The following is a 14,977-nucleotide window of genomic DNA, read 5'->3' on the forward strand; positions in this document are numbered from 1 at the left end:
ACTATGCATTATCAAAATTTATAATGTTTTGTTTAATAGTTTATACTATTAAATAGGATGTTTCACTTTGTTTATATATTTATAATTTTTAAAATTAAACCTAAAATATAGATATTTATTTAATCTTTTAGTTTTCTTACATAACTCTAAGAAAAATGATATCTTCACAAAAACAACCTTAATTAAGATAGACTAACATACACCTAACTTAAAATTAGGATGTGTATAATCTTGTATCGATTCTAAATTAAGTCTACATCAATTCATCACAAAAATTACTCATATATACGATATTATATCATATTATTTACTGAATACTAGTTGTAAATATTTATATTTTTTTACAATTAATATTAGTTAAATACATATAATTTGAATTTAATATCTTAAATTTTACAAAAATATAGAAAATAATTTAAACTCATGTAAAAAAAAGCATTGGTAATTAGAAAAAGGGAAAATAGGATGACATTATTCAAATAAGTAAAAAGGGGAAAATAATGATGATAATTAAAATGAGTAAAAATAATAATAAAAATATGCAAAAAATAATAATAATTTTAATTAATAAAGGTAAATCAACCAATGACATGACCATTTTATAACTTAAAATCCTTTTAAATTCAATGAAGTTTGAAAATTTTTTAAACACAAAAACTTTATTAATATTGTTATAACTGAATACCTACATGTATATCCTCCATATTTAAAAAAAAATCGTTATCAATTTATCAACAGATAATCATGTGTATATATTAAAAAAGAAAATAAAAACATTTTATATGCTTCATTTTGTAATAAGGGTAAATATAGCATAGTGAAACTTAACAAAAAAAAGGTTAGATATATTACCAGAGATAACATATGGTAATTCAAAAAATAAAATAGTAGAAAGTGATTTGACTCTTATCATAAACTTTAGAGAATTCAATATCATAGCGAAACCCTTAGAAGTAGAAAAAGACAAAAAAAGACAAAAAAAAAAGCTTGGATTTAATAACATGACAAATTCATTAATGAAAGAAATAGTATTTTACAGTATATTGAAGCTTTTAAATGTAAGAAAAAAAAAGACATGAAAAGTAAACAATGGTATAATTTATGGTTGTTGTTGACCAATCGTAGCGTGGATTTGAGAGTTTTTAGTCCTTTTCTTGTGGGAAACCCAAATCCATGTTATCACCTCCAAAATGACAGCAATGACGGCCAATGATATGATTATGCCTAAATAATACTTCTTCCATCTATTGTGAGCATCCAAAATGTCAAAACCTTTTAACACATTCCATATAGACAAAGCAATAGTTGTGTAACCAACTATGTAATGAAAAATGTTCCAAAATAATCTGTACTTATGATTTTTTTTAGGTCTTAAAAACACAGCAACACAAACTTGTGCAGATGCAAGACACATTAGAGTGATTCCAATGCATCGATGAGGAACATGATGAACTCCATAGTGATTTCCAATATACAGACCACTCGCAAACCCAGCAATGGCGATCAAAAAGGCCAATGATTGACATGCTCGATGCAAGTGAAACCAAGTTCCTCCCAAACCATCAAACACCTTCAAGTAACGACCCAAAATCACTCCAATTGGCATCATTATTCCCCAACTCACAGTATTCAAAATTCCATGAACCTGCATAAATCACAAGCTCAAAATACACTCTAACATAAAATGTGTAAATATGAAAATAAAAATTATTTCTTACGTTTCTCAACATGTTTCGTGAGTTCACATCTTTAGTGGCTTTAGAAACCTTGCTAGATATGAAATCAATGGTTCCATAGGATTGAAGGTTAGAGGGTGAGAAAGAGTGAGGTCTAAGGGTGCCATCATCGGAAACCACACCCTCTTGCCATGCATGGTTCACCACAGTCTTATTGGATGGAAGTTGAAAACTTGCAACAATGATGATGCGACCATTTGTGTATGAAGCAGAAAGGCTATAAACTGAAAAACTGAGATTACCCTCTTGTAACATTGTCGCATAACTAGTTATTGGAGATGTGTATGCTCTGATGATGCCATTTGATTTATGAACTGCAACAAGTGATTGTGAACCCAACATACCCTTTGAGGTAGGATTGATGGCCCATGCAACCCATGTTGAATCCTTTGCGTTAGCCTTGTTGAATGCAACATCGACTACACCTGACGTAGGATGATAGTTCCAATGCAACGAGGATTCAAGAACAGGAAGATCCTGACAAGATGCATAGTTTATGTTTTTTGAAAACCTGTATGAGTTGCACGATTGTGAGATGTTATGAACAATGGTAGCTACTAAAAATGTCAACAAGAAAAAAAAATTGTGTTTTAAATGAGAATCAATTCAAATTTTATAAAATTTAAATTTATAATTTAAAAAAGATAATGTAGTTATACATTTTAAAAGCATACTTTTCAACCAAATATAGACAAAAATAACAGTAACAGAATAAATGTGTTTTTTTCAAACCCTGTATAAGTTGTAGCAATATGAAATGGTAAGGACAATAATGACAACAATAAATGTGTAAAAAACTATTATCTTTTGAATGGAAGCTATTCATAAATTTTTGTTTCCAAACCTGAACCACCTTTATTCATATATCTAATTCAATTAGATGAAATTGCAATACAACGTAAAATACTAAAACTTAATTAAATAAAAATAATTTTATAATTAAGAGATAATCACATATCACGTATATACATACATATAAATAAACAATTATTATCATATAAACGATAATACATGATTCAACAAATGACAAACATATGAAATACTTATATTATGAATGTCATATCAAATGCTAATAGCTAATCTAATAATAAACTTAGATCAATAATGAATCTATGATTTAAACGCTATAATTTTCACCCTAAATATACACAACACTAATAGAAAAAGTAAAACGGTTGTTTCCATGATAAAATATAATGTTTAATAACCTGTATAAATTGCATGACTGTGAAGTGGTAGGAACAACAATGACAACAAGCAATGTGAACAAGAAGATTGTGTTTGCACTAAAAGCCATAAGGAGAAAAATAGAGAGAAAAACAATTAACTTCAAATTTTGCTAAGATTTTTGAGGATGAATAAACAATGGTTATACATGTATTTATAGATTTATAAGATTGATAAAGAGAGAGATATTATATTATCTAACCATATTATAAATATCTTTTCAAAATATTTTTTTTATCTTTTTATCTTAAAAGTTGAAATGAATTTTTTTTCTATGTAGTAGAGATAATATTTGAAATTCAAAAATATAATTCTATAGGTTTATATGTTTGATAAATATCATTTAAAATATCTCTTTTTGAAAGAATAATTATCTTTTAAAACTGAAAGGTTGAAATGATAATCTTTTATATAGTTAAAACAGTTAAGATCCAAAACTCAATAAAATATTTTTACTAAAATATGTTTTAGTTTGTGTTTAATTAAAATTTATACTAAAAATATTTTTCCATTGAAAGATTACATATATATATATATATATATATATATATATATATATATATATATATATATATATATATATATATATATATATATTGATCAATGTTTTGATGATTTATTTGGTTTAAAATGTAATTCTTATATAAAACAGTTTATTTGAATTGATTTAGTTATAGTGAATTAAAACTTTAAAACGATAGTTATTTTAAAGTTATGACAAGTGAACTTCATAATATATCGTTAATGTTATACTTCTTTTTATCTATATATATTGAATAGATAAAATGTTTAATTATAAACAACTTTGTTTCATCCAAAATATATTTTCGATGAATACAGATAAAATATTAATCTGCATATCCTAAAACCAAAGTTAAGAACTTGTACTTCTAAATTTAAAATATTTTTCATTTTATTTTATTATCTTTACGTTTAAAAACATAAGATTTAAAACTCAAATAATAATTTTGGACAATATCTTATTCTCAAAACAGATTAGGATTAAACAAGGTCTTAAATAAAAATTAAGATAAAATAGAAAATATTGAGGAATATATATATATATATATATATATATATATATATATATATATATATATATATTATACGAAATTACAAGGAAAACACTACACTAGTAAAAAAACAAGATTTTAACTCGCGCATTTGGCATCGGTTAAGTTGTAACCGAAGCAAAAAATAGCGCGGTGGCATTTTTGTAGTTATCACAAATGAATATGCCTCGGTTCAAAAAGAACCGATGCCTAAAACTGGTGCGGTGGCATTGTTGTAATTATCGCGCAAGGTATATGCCTCGGTTCAAAAAGAACCAATGCCTAAAACTGGTGCGGTGGCATTTTTGTAATTATCGCGCAAGGTATATGCCTCGGTTCAAAAAGAACCGATGCCTAAAACTGGTGCGGTGGCATTTTTGTAATTATCGCGTAAAGGTATATGCCTCGGTTCAAAAGGAACCGATGCCTAAAACTGGCGCGGTGACATTTTGTAATTATTTTTTTATTTTTTTGAGAGCGTTTAGGCCTCGGTTCTTTATAGAACCGAGGCCGTAGACCCTTATTGCCTCGGTTAAAAAAATAACCGAGGTAATAACATGTGTTTAGGGTTAAATTTCGCAAACAAAGATAGAAGTTGCGCCGCTCTTCTCTTTTCTCCCTTTTTCTTTTGTTTCCCTTCCTTCCTCTTCTCTGCTCTGATGGAGGCGCGACGAAGGATATTCAATGGCATGATTGAGGCGCGGCGAAGACGCAGTGGGGGCGCAAGGGCGGTCATTTTCGTTCTTCTTCTCTTTGTTCTGATTTGCAGGGAAGGAGGAAACTTCCTTCCGTCTCCTTTTTCTAATTTTGTTTGGGTTGTTTTATGTTTAATTGATGCTTTGCAAGAGTGGTGGAGTTTGATTCTCTGCAGGTGGTGGTGGGAGCACGTCATTCTCGTTCCGATTCGTCTAGGGTTCCGATTTCAATTTTTGGATTTTTGATTGGAGTTTCTGCTTGAGTTTTCTATTGGATTTTTGATTGGAGTTTCAATTTTTGGATTTTTGATTGGAGTTTTTGAGTGGCGGCAGAGCTGAGACCTCCAGGAACAGAGGAAGAGAAGCTGGTGGAGAATCATTCTTGTTTCACTGAAAATGTGGAATTGCGTTGTTGTGTTGGTAGCTCTGAAAGTGGGAAATCATGCTGGTGGCAGTGGAAGATGGGTGATGGCAGTGGAAGATGGGTGATGCATAAGAACAAACATCAACAACATCCTAAAGCTTAAAAAAAAAAAAACAAGTTATTGCCTCGGTTACGTAAAAACCGAGGCATAAATCCTATTCTTTTTAACTCAGTTCACGACCGAGGCATAAAACCTACCCCTTTTTACCTCGCCGGTATATGCCTCGGTTGTAGAACCGGTGCCTAAAAGCAAAAGTAACCGGTGCAGTATCCTCTTAGTGTACTAGTGCTAGAGTGGGTGAATAGTGTTTTCAATAATCATTTTGCAAATCAACGTATAATATTTTGTACAGATAATGTGCAAGAGTTTTAGGTTGATTAGATGCTAGGTTTTTAATATTACAAGTAAATGGAAAATGTTCTAGATAGAGAAACAGTAAATTATATATTTTTATACCAGTTTGCGCAACCTAAGCTACATCCAGTTCTCGCTTAAGAACTCTTATGGGGTTTCACTAATCTTTTCCAAGATTATACGGGTTTTGCCTCTCTAGGATCTCACCAAGTATTTTCACTACTCCTAGTCACAACGAGTATTAGCATCTCTCCTGGTTTCCTAGTCAACCTGACTAGACCAAGTTTAGCCTTTCCAAAATTTAATTCTACACAATTGTTTAGACGTTCAACTCAACTTGAGCTAAACAAAACAATATTTGAGTTCTTTGTAAAACTTACAACAAATCCATAAATGGATTTTCTACAAGGTACATATGAATGACTCTCAGTAAGAGAATATGTGTTCAAAATACAATACAATCTGAAACTTGAAAGTGTTTCTCTCTTTACAAGAATTTTTCTCTTAGAAGATATTGAGCATCAGACGATATAAGCGTGAAGAGCATTAGGACGAATATTGGCTATTTCTCTCTTTGCTTGTCTTTGATGAAGTTATTGTCCTTTGATTGAAGAGCTATAAACTATGCAAGTTTTAAGCAGTAGCTACGTTGAATATTCAACCAATTTTCATATGATTACTCCTTCTCTTCTCCATTCCTTATGGATGGAAGAGCATTAAACGATGTGTATAGGCTTAATGAATAATAGAATGAATATTCAATTTATGCTTTCTTTCCTTTATTTTCTTCTTTTCAATATACCTCAACTTCAATCCATTTCAACCTCAACTGCTTCAACCTCTTTTTCTTTTCTTTTTCTTCCTCCTTTCTCCCATCCCATCTTAGGCATCATGATTCATTCTTTTCCTACTCTATTTTCATTCTTTCGTCAATATTCTATCTTCTTACAATCTTTTCTCTTCTTTATATAACCTTTTGAAGAGATAATCGTTGGATGTGGAGTTGACATTTGTGGAGTTATATTGATTATAAATTGATTGGATGAGATGATAATACAGGAATATGATTATAATTTCATTGGATGTCAATTGTAATAATCATTTTTTTAAAAAAAGCATATATTATCACGTACTAAACAATGTACGTCATAATATGTTGATTCTGAATTCAGCATATTATGATTGGTAAAAATATCTACGTTATAATACATTACATATTATAACATATAAACACATTTATGTCATAATATCTTTCGCCATATTATAATGGACAAATGAAAATTTGTCATAATAAACTACGCATATTATGATTGATTTCAGAAACTACGTCATAATATGTTCAAGCTATTGTAACGTAAATTTCTGTTATGTCATAAAATGCGCAGATTTACTATAACGCCCAGAACTATGTCCCCAATAACTACGTCATAATATATCATTTTTGTACGTCATAAAATGTCATTTTTCCACTAGTGAGGCTTCTAAGTTTTTTTTATATATATATGATCACACTCACTTGTCTTGTCATGTAGAAGTACAATGTTTTATCTTATCTCAATTGAAGTGCGGCTTGTACGGCATGTCATAGTATAAGTTTATACTTAGATCATTTCTAGAATGTTCTTTTCTTCTCTTAACATCTTTGTCCACGTATGCAGTTGTTATGATTAACCCATAGTGTAATTTTGATATGCACATTAAATGAGAACAAAACATAAAAGCAAATAGCACTTTTACAATACATGCATTAAACGACATTAAATGTTTTGATCGTTTATGAACATTATCTTGCACTATGTGTTCAAGACATCTTAACATACATCGTGTCAATAAATATATCAGTTGATCACAATATTCAGATAATATTAGACAGAATAAGACATATTGTTATTCGTTGTGAAGCGTTAATCATTTATAAATGAAGGATAATTTGATACATAAGGATTTGCGCGTTTTTCATCAGATGATATCATTTGTAAGACATTTTCCATCCATTATAATTTTGAGATCATGTTTTTATTGTTCAGAGTTTATATTCATTAGACGATGTTTTTGTTTTAGCTCTTTCTCCTGATAGAACTAATTATTTGTAAGACGACAAGCTTTGGAATTACATCTTTCCTCAAAGTGTCGTCCTTAAGACTTAAGAATATATCATTTTGTTTTGCGTATATGTCCTTTAGATGATACCTGTTGTAAAGCATGTTTCACTTGATAGATTTTTGCACTTATTGCTTTACAAGATTTACTTAGGCATTTTTATACGCATCACTTTGTAAATGTATATATATTTTTAAGCATAGTGTCTTGACAAGTGTACGTAGCCTTCTCCTATTTATCAGAAACTTTTCCTCAAGAATATGTCATGTCATTTTAGATTATCTCTTTCGTTATTTAATATTTAAACGCCTCGTGTACCCTTAGATGTAACCTTTGATTTTTACTCTAATTTGGCTTGGCGCTTAGATGTTTATAATCTTTGGATGTTTTTCTCTCTAGCTTCTTTCTCTGGTTAAGTGGGCATCTAGATGGTTCATTTGATGAATACTTAGATGATTTTATATTCACTAGTGCAAAAATATCGTATAACGTCAGTGTTTTTTGGCCTTTCACGTCGAATTTGAGGTTGACGTCATATCGAGAGAGGTTAACTTGACGTCGAACATATAACAATTTGACGTTCACATTATTAACATCAAATTTTGTCAATATTCGATGTTAATCATTTTTTTTGTTTTTTTAATTAATTGTGATCCTTTTTTACAACTCTACAAGACCTAAAAAGCAGAAAAAAAATAAATTTCAGTTTTTGGTATTTTGTAAAGCATGAACTATGAACATGTAGTGTAGTATCAACAACAAATAATAATAATAAACGACAATAACAAACAACAAACAAGTTCAATCAAACAACAACAACAATCAGGTTCAACTAAACAATAATAACAAACAAGTTCAACAAAAAAAAACAACAAACAAGTTCAACAAATAAGTTCTTCAAAACGAAAACGAAAACAAACTTTCAAAAGGTGGGTTCATTGAAATAAAGTGTTGTCACTAGTGAGAGAGAAAGCAGAATGCGCCTATGAAGGACAAGAACACAAAAATAATCAGTCAAAACAAACGAAAATCATAAAGTAGTTAATTAACATGCATTTGTAACAAATGAAAGAAAGATTACATGTGATGATCGTCAAACTTCGCTCCAAAAAAGTTTGAGCAGAGAAGAAGGTATCACGTTAAGATAAAGTGAATGAATTTTCAATCTCGCGCTCTAATTTTTATTGAATTCACTAACATTTTAACGTCTAACGTTCGAGCATTCGACGTTTTATATCCTTTGGACATCTAATTCTACAGAATTCGAGGTAATACTGATGAGTGCATATTTATGCCCACATTTATGCATTAAAATTAAAAATTTTGATAAGATTCATGTGCATAAATGATTTATTTAAAGTGAATTTGTGGCCATTGGATTTATTGTGTTTGGGAATTAAAGAGACAGAAAAAGTGAGTTTTAGTGCATAAATTATTCTTGGATGTTATAATATTTATTTGTGCAGCTAAAATTAAAGCTTTATTCGTCCCAAATTACAAATTAAGGCCTAAAATCAGATTTTTTGTGAAAAATAATATACAAATGGGACAAACATGTAATCTTTACTCTTGCACCTCCTAAAATTCCCTTCATACACCCCTCTTTTCTTCACCAGGCCCAACAGTCAATTTTTTCCCTTGCACCCTCCTAAATCCCTATACACACCCTTCCTACCATTACCTAGTCAGATACTCTCAGATTCTGCCATGTGTCTAAATCCTTCACTAATAGATCAAACCACCCAGATGATGCCACGTCAGCTATGCCTTCTCCTCAAAAACCCTAATTCCCAAATCCTTGTGTTGTCACCATGAAACCCTAGACGTCGCCCAACCATCCTCGTCGACAGCCTTCACCGCAACCTTCACTAGACCACCACAACCACCACCCACACGCTGCCGCTAGGCTACCATCACCAAAGCGTCTTCTCCCTTATGTCGTGCCACCATCACCATCCTCACAGAACCACCACGAGCTCGCGTAAGCCGCCGTCATGAGTATTCACAACCATCACCATTAGAATCGCGAACTCCTCCATCATCTTCGCATCTCACCGGACCTGCCAATCATTCCTAGAATCCAAAATCCAAATCGCGAAGGCCTCCATTGACACGAGCTTTACACTGTAGCAACACCACCATGGAAATCGCAAGCAATCGCGATTCAACCTTTGTCCTCCTCGCGCAACAAACCTGCAACCAGAGAAATCAAGTCGCACAAATCTTAGTTCAGAATCCCTAAAGCAAATCGCGACCGTGAGAGACGAAAAGCGCCATCCAGAATCGCAGGAACAATGCGCTTCCAAATCGAGCGATCTTCATTCGGAAATCCTGGTGCAAAAAGCAGAGAAGCATTCTTCCTTCAGAGTTGGAACAGGGGCAAGCTTCTGTTCCCCCAATTTGGTAAACCCTAATTTTGGGGAGGCACACTTCATTCATTCTCAGATTCCTCTACTGGAAGCAAGCATCCACCACTCCTCTCACTTTTATTTCATCATGTGTTTCACTCTATTCATGGAGAGCTAAGCTCCTAGGGCTATTCCACTGTAATTTCATAATGGATTCTGAGGTTAAGTTGAATTAATGCAATTGTTTCTTTTTTATTATTGATTTGAGTTATTCTTCTTATATGTCTTTTATCTCTCAATCATATTAAAAGTAATTATTTTTGCATCATAAGGTGTTTGAATCTACATGCATATTAATCATATGAGTTCAAGGGTTTCTAGGTTTGATTGAGAATCTACTTTGATTAAATTTAGGAACTTTCATATGATTAAATGGGTTTTTGTTATTTATTGAGAATGTACTTTGATTGGTGGTAATAATTTCAACTATAATTAATTGAGAATTTACTTTGATTAATTAGCTTTTAATTTGGTTAGGAGATTTAAGAATAAACATGATTAAACACAATAGGATTTGATTGAGAATGTACTTAAGTTGAATTCATTGTGAATGCTAGAAAGGTTTTGCATTTGATTGAGAATCTTCTTTGGTTAACTACATGATCGCCCTCAAATTAATTAAGAATGTACTTTAATTAATTTGAAACTTGAACAATAATATAGTGAGCAATAATATAGTGAACAATGATCTGTGAATAACCGATGATGAATTTGTCTTAGAAAAGTAGTGAAATTAGCTTATTTCATCATAATTGTTTCTAGGTTTCCTATTTGTTCCTCAAACATTCTTCCAACATTAACTTCATTAGCATAGTTTCTCACCTTTATAAAGCATTACATAGCATTCATAAGAGTCAAATATTGAAAAGCAATTTCGTATTCATTGGGAGACGACTCAAGTATACTTTAAGCATATCTACTTTCTTGAATACTACTTGACAATACTAAAGTTGTCTTGAAAAGTAGTATTAATTTGATAGCTTCAACGACAGCGTATCAAATACGTAAATACATTTTCACCTTCGCACTACGCATTTTCGCAAAATTTACCCGATATAACAAATGGACGCCGAATTACAATTTTAAATGACGTCTAATAATTGCATTTATTTACAAAAATGTCACTAGTCATTTTTCAGTTGGCTATTCGATGGTTGGACGTTGAACGCGTAATGTTAAACGCTATTTTTGCACTAGTGATTGTTCGTTATCTAGTGTTCAGACTCTCTTTTATAAGTACTTGAGATTGAAATTTTATTCTTTACATGATATATATATGTTCTTTCCATTTAATTACTCAAGATTATTTCATTTAATGTTGTTTATTAAACTTCAAAACCAGAAATACTCTAAATAAATCAGTCTTTCTCTAAGAGATTTTGTCTCAACATGATTGAGCACTTAAAACCAGAGACAAATAGTATTTTCAAAATTTTTTTTTCAAATCAATATCTAATAGTATGTAAGATAATTCGTAAGATTTTTAATATAATTAGAGGCTAGGTTTTTAATATCACAAGTAAATGAAAAACATTCTAGATAGAAAAACAATAAATCAGATATTTTTTTAAAAATATTTTCAGTTTTCCCTTAAAACCATTTAAAAAGTTTCATTAATCTTTTCTAAAATTACACCTTCTGGTTAAATTTTGAGCTAATAAACAAATTGGATTATTTTCATTAAATTACAATTTTCATTAAATTTACCTATAGATCTTAATCCCGTTAATAATTACTATAATTAATTTGAATATGTGTTTAATTTTTTATTAATTGTGACGCGTGTTAACTAAAAAAGTTAATGTATTTTTTTATATAAATTTTGAAATCTTTACTAAATACTTCAAATTAATTATATATTAATGGTAATTTTCTTTTGAATAAGACAATTGTTAAAATTAAAAACTATCAAACACTTCTTTAATTGTATTAACTAACAAAACTAATCTATTACCCAACTTTAATAGATTAAAATAATATTTAATATAATCAATTATTTTTGTTATATATTAGAATTTCAGCAATTAAACTCATTTTACTAATTTTCCCCTTTCAAAAGACTGAAGATGAGATAAACTGTTTGGAAATATGATACAGAAAAAAAAGTTTGGTGTAAAACTAAAATTAATTACCTAGTAATAAATTTTGAACACCTATTTTTTTCATAAAAGCTTCCAACTAGATTCCTCTATCCCTTTTCTGCTTTATTTCTGATGGAGATGATGCCCAAATCCATTTCAATTCTTATCCAGAAGAAAGAAAATTTAGAACAGCAAAGTTAGCTAACAAAATGAATATAAAAATGAAGAGCAGAATAATGAATTATAAAAAATTAATAAATGTATATTAATTCATGAATGAAAAAATGGACGAAAGATAAAAGGAATTAGAAATCCCTCTTACATCTCACCGACACCTACATTGAATGGTTCAGTTTACATCATATCATAAACTCTTTCTCTCTTTCCATAACACACAATCGCAATCAGATCACCGTTCCAATAAACTCACTGCTTCAATATCGCGAACATTGAAACCACAATCGACGCTCCAATCACGGCCATCGAGCTTGACACGGAAGCGCCTGCTCCGGCATCAGGTCCCGGTGCCGGGGCCGGAGACAATTCTTCAGCGGTGGCCACGGCAAAGAAAAGCGCTGCGACGAGAGCAGCGAGGAAGAAATTGACGGAGAATGCTTGAGATGCCATGGCTACAGAAAGTGCAGAAAGAAAGAGAACGAAAAACCAAGTGTTGAAGGTGCAGTGAGTATTTTTATTCTGGGATGAAAGAATGAAAAGAGGGTGGTGGTATTTATAGTGTTATGAAAACGCTTGTGGGCCCTAAGGGAGCGTTTGGTTTGGCTACAGAAGCCGAAATTATTGCTTCTTCTTGTCCGATTTTCCCGTTCGGCCCGTCGTTTAGTTCTCCTGTAATTACGCTGTTTCTATTTTCCTTTCCTAAATCCTAATTAAGTTTTATAATTGAACTAAACTAACTCATTATTAGTTTAATTATGCCTATTTTTTTTTAAATCATTTGTAGATAAGTTAATTTAAATTTTTAAAACAATGTATTGCTTCTCAGATTAAATTGCTGATGGGGAGATGATTGTCACAAAAATTAAAGAGAGACACCAAAAATATAATTCATCAAAAAAATACTTTTTTTTCTCTCAAAAGTAAAATAAATATAAAAGCAAGATAAGAAGCCAGTTGTCTTGTCCAAAATTCTAGTTGCGTTTGCTTACTAGGTTTATTTCACACTTAATATACGTGTGCTCTCTTATATGATTTTTTCCTTCTTAGTTAAGATACAAAACTTAATATAGCGTGTCTCTCCTTTCTCTTCACAAGACTAATAAATAAATTCATTTACACGAACAAAACAAAACATATAAAATGTGAATAATATGAGGATGACTAGATACTTAACTTATATTTATCTTTATTTTTAAGTTAAATTACTATATCATTCTTAATATATTAAGTAATGTATAAAATTCATTTTCACATTTTTTTTGTTATTTGTTTTTGTTTCATTTAAAAAACTCTTCTTTTATTTAACAACTTTTATTATCTTTCTTAACTATTTAATTTATTTAGGATTAATTATATTTTTTTTCAAAATTATCACATGTTTTTTGTTTTCGTTTTTTTTTTCAAATTTTGTTCTATCTATGTTTCTCTTTTTTTCATAAAGTCACCGATTTAATGTTTTATTACCAAGATCATTAGTTTTTTTTACGCGGAAAACGGTGTGTGACGTCGTAACTTGTTTAAGACACTTGTTACAATTAGAAAATAAAATAGTTGATAGTTGCATTCTTAAGGTTTCAAAATAAAATGAAATTAGGGTCTAGCTTTCTCAAGACATTTATGTTAGAATTAACAAAGAGAAGAAGACCTATGGGATTTCTGTTAGAATTAACAAAGATGAGAAGAGCTGTAATTTCTAGAGTTTGCATTAAAAAGCAAGGGTTTGATCAACGAAATCACATTTTGTCCAAGTGAGGTTAGTTTGTAAATTGATTTTATTTTTTGTGCAATGTTGACTGTGTTTAATGTTATCGTTGTTTGATTTTGAGTCGTGATTTATAATATAGGTTTTGAAATGGGATTTGATGTCGCTTTTCATCATATGGACAAGTCAAAAAGAAGAGGAGATTAAAATACATTGGTGGGGAAATACACGTAGTTAAAGAAATCAATCATGATCGATGATCATACTTTGAAACATTGGGAATAGTTAAAGAGTTCAAATATGTATGCGATATAAAACTTTGGTGGAATGGCTCAAAACAAACATTATACAACAATATAAGACTATTGAGTGATGATAGGGAAACAATATACTTAGTTAATTATGTTGAGGTTAATAACAAAGAAATTGATATATATGTTCAACATTTTCCTGGTCAAGTTAAAGTAATTAACTTTATTGGTATTGGTGGAGTGGAAGAAGTGATGGGTTAAGAGGCAAGACAAGAAGAGGTTGTAGAAGAAGAGATGAATGAAGATGTTAGGGAAGAAACGTTGAATGTGTCTGAAGAAGAATTGAATGCACCTGAAGTATAGGTAAATGTGAATGGAGAACAACTGAATGCGCCTAAAGAAGAGGTGAATGGGCTTGAAGAAGAGGTGAATTTGCATGAAGAAAATGTCAATGGGCCTGAAAAAGGGGGAATTGCTAAGGATGAGGAGGAAGAAGAAGGATTAGTTATAGATAAACTTGATGACAATGAAGAAGAAAGGATTGTAAATGATGATAATGACTTTAGGATGGCCAGTGAAAGGGTTCTAGATGATTCACCTTGCGGAAATATTCATCCCGTATTGGTTAGGTGGAAAAGGTTGAAAAAAAAAACAGTAAGGAATAGAACAAATATTGATGAAGGGTCAATTGTGACTAATGAAGAAGTTGGAGTGCATGAAATAAATGAAGAATACATTAATGATGATTTGCCTTTAGATGTGAGTAGTG

The 14,977-nt window shown here is 30.6% G+C and overlaps 1 protein-coding gene across 1 annotated transcript; it reads right to left on the reverse strand.

Moving 5' to 3' along the window:
• Positions 1–1,099: 1,099 nt before the first annotated feature.
• LOC124840872 (cytochrome b561 and DOMON domain-containing protein At5g47530) lies at positions 1,100–12,705 on the reverse strand. The gene is made up of 5 exons (XM_088095196.1): positions 12,509–12,705; positions 9,645–9,782; positions 2,581–2,603; positions 1,719–2,293; positions 1,100–1,645 (listed from the first exon to the last, which is right to left on the reverse strand). The coding sequence occupies exons 1-5, from the start codon at positions 12,703–12,705 to the stop codon at positions 1,100–1,102; spliced, it is 1,479 nt and encodes a 492-aa protein (XP_087951322.1).
• Between the last annotated feature and the right edge of the window lie 2,272 nt (positions 12,706–14,977).

This window comes from Vigna umbellata, chromosome 7, assembly GCF_029865625.1.
Source record: "Vigna umbellata cultivar VRB3 chromosome 7, Vumbellata_1.0, whole genome shotgun sequence".
Lineage (NCBI taxonomy): Eukaryota > Viridiplantae > Streptophyta > Magnoliopsida > Fabales > Fabaceae > Vigna > Vigna umbellata.